This window comes from Lytechinus pictus, chromosome 6 (genome assembly GCF_037042905.1).
Source record: "Lytechinus pictus isolate F3 Inbred chromosome 6, Lp3.0, whole genome shotgun sequence".
NCBI lineage: Eukaryota > Metazoa > Echinodermata > Echinoidea > Temnopleuroida > Toxopneustidae > Lytechinus > Lytechinus pictus.
This window is the reverse complement of record NC_087250.1, coordinates 14,642,501-14,650,762: the sequence shown is the minus strand read 5'-3', so window position 1 is coordinate 14,650,762 and position 8,262 is coordinate 14,642,501. Positions and strand designations below refer to the sequence as shown.

General features: G+C 36.8%; 1 protein-coding gene across 1 annotated transcript in view; it reads right to left on the bottom strand.

The window, feature by feature from the left end:
* Positions 1-310: 310 nt before the first annotated feature.
* Positions 311-8,262, bottom strand: part of LOC129263767 (actin-like protein 6B) — a 22,684-nt gene continuing 14,732 nt past the window's right edge. The window contains exons 4-7 of the mRNA XM_054901675.2: positions 7,103-7,183; positions 6,195-6,290; positions 4,363-4,473; positions 311-2,741 (exon numbers count right to left, since the gene is read on the bottom strand). Of these exons, the coding sequence (XP_054757650.2) occupies positions 2,661-2,741; positions 4,363-4,473; positions 6,195-6,290; positions 7,103-7,183 (369 nt within the window). The 3' untranslated portion in view covers positions 311-2,660. The remainder of the gene's footprint in view (positions 2,742-4,362; positions 4,474-6,194; positions 6,291-7,102; positions 7,184-8,262) is intronic.

Genomic DNA, 8,262 nt, shown 5'->3' with positions numbered 1-8,262 from the left:
CATCATCATCATCATCATCATCATCATCATCATCACCATCATCATCACCACCACCACCACCACCACCACCATGATCATTACCATCATCATCATCACCATCACCATCATCACCATCATCACCATCATCATCATCATCATCATCATCATCACCATCATCATCATCATCATTACCATCATTACCATCATCATCATCATCATCATCATCATCATCATCATCATCACCATCATCATCACCATCACCATCACTATCACTATCATCATCATCCCATCATAAAACCTCCACTAAATGAACAATATCTCGCCCCAAGGAATATAGTAAATAATTACACTGTATGACATTTATTTCAATAACATCTACATCAACAAAGAAAAACAGAAACAAACATGACAATAATAGAAACATATTTTCACATTACTACAACCGAGTTGTAGAGTTGTACACAGAGTTCATGGATATTTTTCACTTAACCCCCCCAAGTGTGATGAGGGCTTAAGACAACCCCCTGGGTTCACTTAGAAACTACATTTTTAAGGAATGCCAGTTGTCAACTCATTCACCTAATCAACTAATGAATTGAGACCCGGGGAGCGTTTCATCAACATTTTTGTCAGACGAGTTGTCGTATCAGACAACTTTCCTTGATTTTGATCGGCTGAGGAGCACAGTTTCCATGGTAAACTGTTGGTTAAAACAGGATCTGTTGGATAAAACGTCCGACAAGTCCTTTCATAAAACGCTCACCAGGAATAGGAAGAATAACAAATACAAAAATAAAATGAATTTGGGTGAATTAATTGATACAATATAATTCCCACGGACATGGAGGAAAAATGAAGACCAGCATTCCATATAAGTGTGGTTTAAAATTCTAGACTAGGCTATACCCTCGGTTTAATTACCGAAATACCACCCGATGATGATTTCCAATTGGAAATGATTTTATATGAACATGAATTCTGGCCACTGATACATGACAGATACTGTCTAAAATAGATTGTGCGATGTAGCTCACAATGAACCAATGAATGAAGTTTTTGTATCTGCCATACATATAAATGTATATGCACCATGACAATATGAATACATTTGATCATATGGCATTAGATTCTTGTTATCAAGCTCCAAGGACATTGATTCCTTTTTAAAGAAATTTTAAGCACAGAATATACAGTGATAGTCTACTACCCAGTCATCCATTCTGTATATCGGTGTGTATGTAAAGTGAATAAATTAGTCATTGATGATTTTTTTTTCTACAGTACAAAAATGTATATACATATCTACACAACGCACATGATTGACATTTATTACCCAGAAGGATGGGCATAAAATACCAAGGATTTAACCATTAAAGGGGAAGTTCCCAATGACAAAAACTTAACAATAATAATAATAATAGGCATTTATATAGCGCCATCTATCTAGAAATAATGTACTCTGAGGCGCATTGTTTATTTTCATTATTACCCCGGCTTTAGCTTGAGCTGCCTTTCAGCGCTCATGCATTCAAGGAATTAATCCTGCCGGATACCCATTCACCTCACCTGGGTAGGGTGCAGCACAATGTGGATACATTTCTTGCTGAAGGAAATTACGCCATGGCTGGGATTTGAACCCACGACCCCCTGTTTCAAAGTCTGGAGACTAATCCACTGAGCCACAACGCTCAATTTGACCATTAAAGTGGAAGTTCACCATGACAAATGTTTATTGTAAACACAGCAGACAAAATAATGAAATTATTGCTGAAGGTTTAAGAAAAATCCATCAAAGAATAAAAAAGTTATTAGAATTTTGATTATTTGATTTGTGACATCATATGCAAGCAGCTTTCCTACATATCATATGGTAAAAAATCAATGAAAAGTCATTATTCTAAAAAAACTAAAATGTTTTTTATTGTACTTTCAGTATCATCAATTCACAAATCATTTCACACCCGTTCCTAAAAGAAAATAAAGACTAAGTCATCATGAACCATTAGAAAATTACAATTCATGCATTTAATATAAAATAACATAAGGGCATCTGCTTGTTTATGACGTCATACATGTAAATCCAAAGCTTAAAAATGTGATAACTTTCTTAATCTTTAATAGATTTTCCTCAAACCTTCAACAACATCATTTTTTCTGCTATTTCTTCAGGGTGAACTTCCATTGTAATTTATCATAAGTTTATTTGTTGATCTTATTGTGGAAATAAATGTTAATACATAGTCAAGCTACGGATTGTCTGATTTAAAGGCAAAAACTAACCCTAATTTGACTTTAAATAACCCAAGCTGCAAGGTCCCACTTGTCACCTGTGTCTGTGATTTGTTATAAAAATGAAGCCGAAATTTTTTTTGGCTTAGAACTATGAATTCCACGAGCACGGATGAATAAAGGTAGGAAAAACCAGTAAAAAAATTCAGGAAAACTGTTGTACTTAATTGTGGTTTTAAATCAGTTTGAAAGAAAGACACTAATTAATGCACGGCATTGGGTACACTGCTATTGACCAATCTCTTAACATTAACACGATGGATTGATGACACAAATTGGTGCAACTTGTGGGCATGTATGACGAAATTCATGAAAACGCTGTCATGAAATTCCAAATTGTATCCCAAGTATTTTAGGTCCATCCTAATGGGGCCGTTGGGGATTGGTCAATCTCATGGGCATTTCTTGTCGACGACCGACTTCCCTTGTTCTTCATATTCCTGCTTTGATATCCACATCTGTTGGAATGTACCCTGTGAGGAAAAATATAAATGTGAGAGAGAGAGAGAGATGGAAAGAGAGGAGAGACAGAATATAAAATGAGAGAGGAGGAGAGAAGAGAGTGAAAGGAAGAGAAAGAAGAATTAGGGATAGACAAAGGGGGGGGGGGTATAAAAAAAAGAGATAGAGACATTGAATGAGAGCATGAGAAAGGGGCAATTAGACAGACGCGATTGATTAGGGGACAAAAATAGATAAGCAAATCATTTGTATTTATCTACCAACTTCTTCTTCTTCTTATGTTGGTTTGAGTGGCGATTAGTCATATTTGACTATTGTCGCCATTGACTCTATTAATAAAAAATCTCACTTCTCACATAATGATATTATTACCAATATGATGTATACATATATGAAATATTATTCTTGTGTATCCTTCTAATATGAAAAAGGATAATTATGGTATGTACAAAAGTTTGTCGTAACTCTTGTCAAAATGGCATATAAACAAATCTTCACCAACACCTAATCAGTCTTACTGAATCATGGTAGCTCAAACCTTCCAATATAAAGTTAGATAAACAAAGATAATTGAGACAAAATCTTTGATGTAAGCATTTGGCAAATTTCCATGTAGTCCCAGCCACAAATTTCCATGTAGTTCTAGCTACAAATTTTCATGTAGTCATAGCTACAAATTTCCATGTAGTCATAGCTACAAATTTTCATGTAGTCATAGCTACAAATTTTCACGTAGTCCCAGCTACGAATTACCATGTAGTTCAAGCGGCAAATTTCCATGTAGTTATAGCTACAAATTTCCATGTAGTTCTAGCTACAAATTTTCATGTAGTCATAGCTACAAATTTTCATGCAATCCCAGCTACGAATTACCATGTAGTTCAAGCGGCAAATTTCCATGTAGTTATAGCTACAAATTTCCATGTAGTTCTAGCTACAAATTTCCATGTAGTTCTAGCTACAAATCTTCATGTAGTTCTAGCTACAAATTTCCATGTAGTTCTAGCTACAAATTTCCATGTAGTTATAGCTACAAATTTTCATGTAGTCCCAGTTACGAATTTCAATGTACTTTTAGCGACAAATTTTCGTGTAGTTCTAGCTACAAATTTTCATGTAGTCCCAGCAACAAATTTCCATGTAGTTCTAGCTACAAATTTCCATGTAGTCCCAGCTACGAATTTCCATGTAGTCCCAGCTAAAAATTTTCCTGTAGTTCTAGCTACAAATTTTCATGTAGTCCCAGCAACAAATTTCCATGTAGTTCTAGCTACAAATTTCCATGTAGTCCCAGCTACAAATTTCCATGTAGTCCCAGCTACGAATTTCCATGTAGTCCCAGCTAAAAATTTTCCTGTAGTTCTAGCTACAAATTTTCATGTAGTCCCAGCAACAAATTTCCATGTAGTTCTAGCTACAAATTTCCATGTAGTCCCAGCTACGAATTTCCATGTAGTCCCAGCTAAAAATTTTCCTGTAGTTCTAGCTACAAATTTTCATGTAGTCCCAGCAACAAATTTCCATGTAGTTCTAGCTACAAATTTCCATGTAGTCCCAGCTACAAATTTCCATGTAGTCCCAGCTAAAAATTTTCCTGTAGTCCCAGTTGTACAAATAATTGTTGGTGCTTACCAGTGATGCCAGTATAGAGCCACCTATCCAAGAGCTGAATCTCCTTTCCGTTGAACTGAATCTCTTCTCTGATGAACTGGTGCTGGAGTAGATCAACTTTAGTTTCATATTCTGACCAATCAAATGATACGATAGAGAATGGATTCGTGACAATTCAAGAGAATTGACCAATCAAAAGATATCATAAGGTGGTTTCAGACCGCCTCAAAGTTCGTCAGTTCCAGGTATTCTCTGATCGGGAAATTTACCCCGATCAGAAAATACCAGGTATTTTGGTAATGTGAAAGCAAACTACACGTAATTTCCCCGAAAGAAAATACCCTGCTAAATAGTAGGTACTTGGAGAAATTACGAGAACTTTCGCGGGGATTTCCCAAGGTCGCAGGTATTTTGGCAATGTGAAAGCAATTTACGGGAACTTTTAGCCCAGCGTGTCGTTGGGCGCGGGCGGCGTGGGTGGCTGATGGGCTAGTAGTTTTGAATCTCGCGCCTTGCCTGCTTATTAGACCATACTGCGCATGCTCCTAACTTCAGGAATTTATCCCGCAGGGTATGTTTCGGGGCGGTGTGAATGCAGGAATAATTAATGGGTATTTTTTAGCCTAAAAATGTTCTCGCAATTTAACGGGGATTCTTGTGATCGAGGCGGTTTGAAACCACCTACTGAGAAGGGAGTCATAAAAAAAAAAATCAATTATAGTTTCATATTTTGACCAAATTTTTCCAGGATTTTCTAGGACTGTGGGAACCCTGTACTGTCATTTGGTCTACCATTGGTTCGTCCACTATCCACATGGTCTAATTGCCATTTCGTCCACTCACCATTTCGTCTAATAACCAGTTGGCTCAATAGCCATTTACTCCATATACCATTTGGTCTAATTGGACTAAGTGTTAATTGTGCAAAATGAATGAAAATAAAATGGACATTAGACCAACTCATTATGAGACGAAATGGTTATAGATGAACTGGTGATTAGACGAAGTGAGGATTGGACCAAATGGTTGTTAGACGAAATGTTGATGGAGGGAATGGCATTAGACTACCGGTAAATGAAAGTAGACCATGTGGTGAGCGGACGAATTGGCAATTTATCACTGTCAATGCGGTTGACCTGCGAGAAAAAGATTGCACGGAGCGGTGTGACAGGACCTTTAAACCCAATTTCTCATCATCTCTACTTTACTTCATGAGCAACCTGAGTCATGATCATTTAAATGCATTACAACTGTAATCATTACATTACAGTTTTTTCATTCATTCATATGTGACAAAAATCAATACAGGAATGGTTGGCATAAATGGCCAAATAGACATAGTTTATGGAACTGTAAAGCATAAAACTTCTCCTATGAAGAAGAAAGAGAATATTCATTTTAAGAAGGTCCGCAAAATGGTCAAAAGGTCCAGATCACCAGGGGCTTGTTGCATAGAACTTTTTACCTGAGAAAACTCTGGTGAAAACTGAAAACTAAGGTTAGTCTGATTTCTGCCATTGACTTTAACACAGGGCAAAAACTCCGGTAAAAACAACCTGAGTTTTCTCAGGTAAAAAGTTTTATGCAACGGGCCCCAGGAGAACAACAAGACTTCAAACAGGATAGTTTTAGATGATAAACACAAATATAACACTTTTAATAGTATAACTCTTCAGACACAACCATAGCTGTAGCTATCCTTTCCCGGAAGTCCCATCTCCCTACAGTACATAACTAGGCTAGTCGTGAGTAATCATATGAAAATGCTTAGTGTGCAGACGATAAACAGGGCAAACCCTTCAAATGGGTGCAAGGATTAAAAAATATTAATTCAATAATCATTGAAAACTTACAGCTGGTATTTTGCTCTGTAGATCCCTATGCAATCTGTCGGTGAACCCTCGTAATAAACTATTACCTCCCGTCACAATGACATTGCTGAACAGAGCCTGGAAAGAGAACATCAAATTAACAGCAATGACATTCACTTCAAAGGTAAAAGAAAGAAGTCGCAGCAAACAATTATTTCATGAGAAAGTCTTTTAAATCAAGATTTGATTGTCACAATATTATCATACATCTAGATCTGGTAAATTAATGTAACTTATCTTTGTAAAATCATAAGTCTTAGCTCAAAATCGATTATTCTGATGATCATTAACATAGAAAAGCATATGTGGGACAGCGTATTAATATTGCTTCGAAAACCCGACATTTTATGGAATTTTGCTAATTTCTCAGCAATTACGCATTTTCTTCCAGAGCAATTTGGCAAGTATTTCTTATTAAACATACAAACACTTTGGTGGTAATTTCAATGGATTATGTTCAAACTCATTTTGAGACTGTTACCACAACTGGTATTTATCTTTAACATCGCTCATATTGACCAATACAAACTTCAACATACTTTCTGTGAGTAAAAATCAGAACAATACATAAGCACATGGAAAAAAGTATGAAAGTGCAAATCCCCCTCATCTCTGTAATAAGCATCTTATTTTCACCAAATTGTTATTATTATCATTTGTTCACCATTTGAAATAGCCAAACAGAACTACTGAATGATGACAATACAAATTATGACATAAAAAAAAACTTCCCCTTCTAAATCTGATTCGGTTCCAGTAGGCAATGGGTTAACCTTTTGACTACCGGGTTCCGTGATTCGTATAGGCTTTGTATAGGGATCACCCGGTTCTAGTAGGCAATGGGTTAATGGCATATTATGAATACTCTAAAGAAGTATAGGCCTACTTACCCCTCTGATATCGACATCACATAGTCCCACACTAGTGGTTACAACGTGGCTCATACTAAGCATACTATTACCATCAGCACCCTAAAATGGATATACGAAAGGAAGAAGGAGAGTACGAAGGGTGAAGAAATAGACAGAGAAATAAAGGAAAGGAAAGGGGGAGGATGAAGAATAAGATGGGTTGAATAAGAAGGAAGAAGAAAAGAATGGTAGGACAAAGAAGCGTAAAGATATGAAGATGACGATGGAGAAGAAACATAATATTTGAAAGAAGATGGAAAAGAGGAAGAAGAAGCGAAAGGAGAAAAGAAGGAGAGAGAGAAAAAAAGAAATCAAAGCAAATAAACATGAAAATATAGATCTTATATCTGGTGGGTGTTTCATAAACTGTTTGTAAGAGCGACTTTAAGAACGACTGGTGAACCTTTTTCACGAGCTAAGTAATCACCAATGAATATCATTTAACACACGAAAGGTCCACCAGTCATGCTTAAAGTCACTCTTAACTTACGAACAGCTTTATGAACAGCCCCCATCAGATAAACGAAATACAGATGGCTGCGGGAGGCTGTTTAAAAATTATTTTTGCTCAAATAAGAGTGAAATAATGCCCTAGCCCAAGGCCATGGTAACTGCCTCACTTACAATATGCATTATTACATTCTTCAATTGTTTTTTGTCACTTTGGGGGGGGGGGGGTAGGGACAAGACAAGACTGTAGGCTTTTCCATAGGCTACTAATAAAATTAACAGTTTGAAAAGGGGGGGGGGGAGGAGGCACCCGAACCCTCCCATGGGATCCCCACCTACACGTATGGTGTCTGTGCGGGGCCTGCTTGAGCCTGTAGACACAACTGTACCTCTCCTCTCACAGCAATCGCTATCATTATCATTATCAAAACGTCACACTTGGCCAATCAAATTAGATAGTCATATTAAAGGAGAATGAAACTCTTGGAGCAAGTTAGCTTTTGTGAAAGCAGAAAAATCAAAGAATAAGATCAACAAAAGTTTGAGTAAAATAGGACTAGCAATAGAAGAGTTATGAGCATTTGAATGTCGAGATCACTAATGCTATGGAGATCCTCCCATTGGCAATGCGACCAAGATCTATAATGTCACAGATGAACAACTCTCCCCTTTTGGACACTGAAAATATA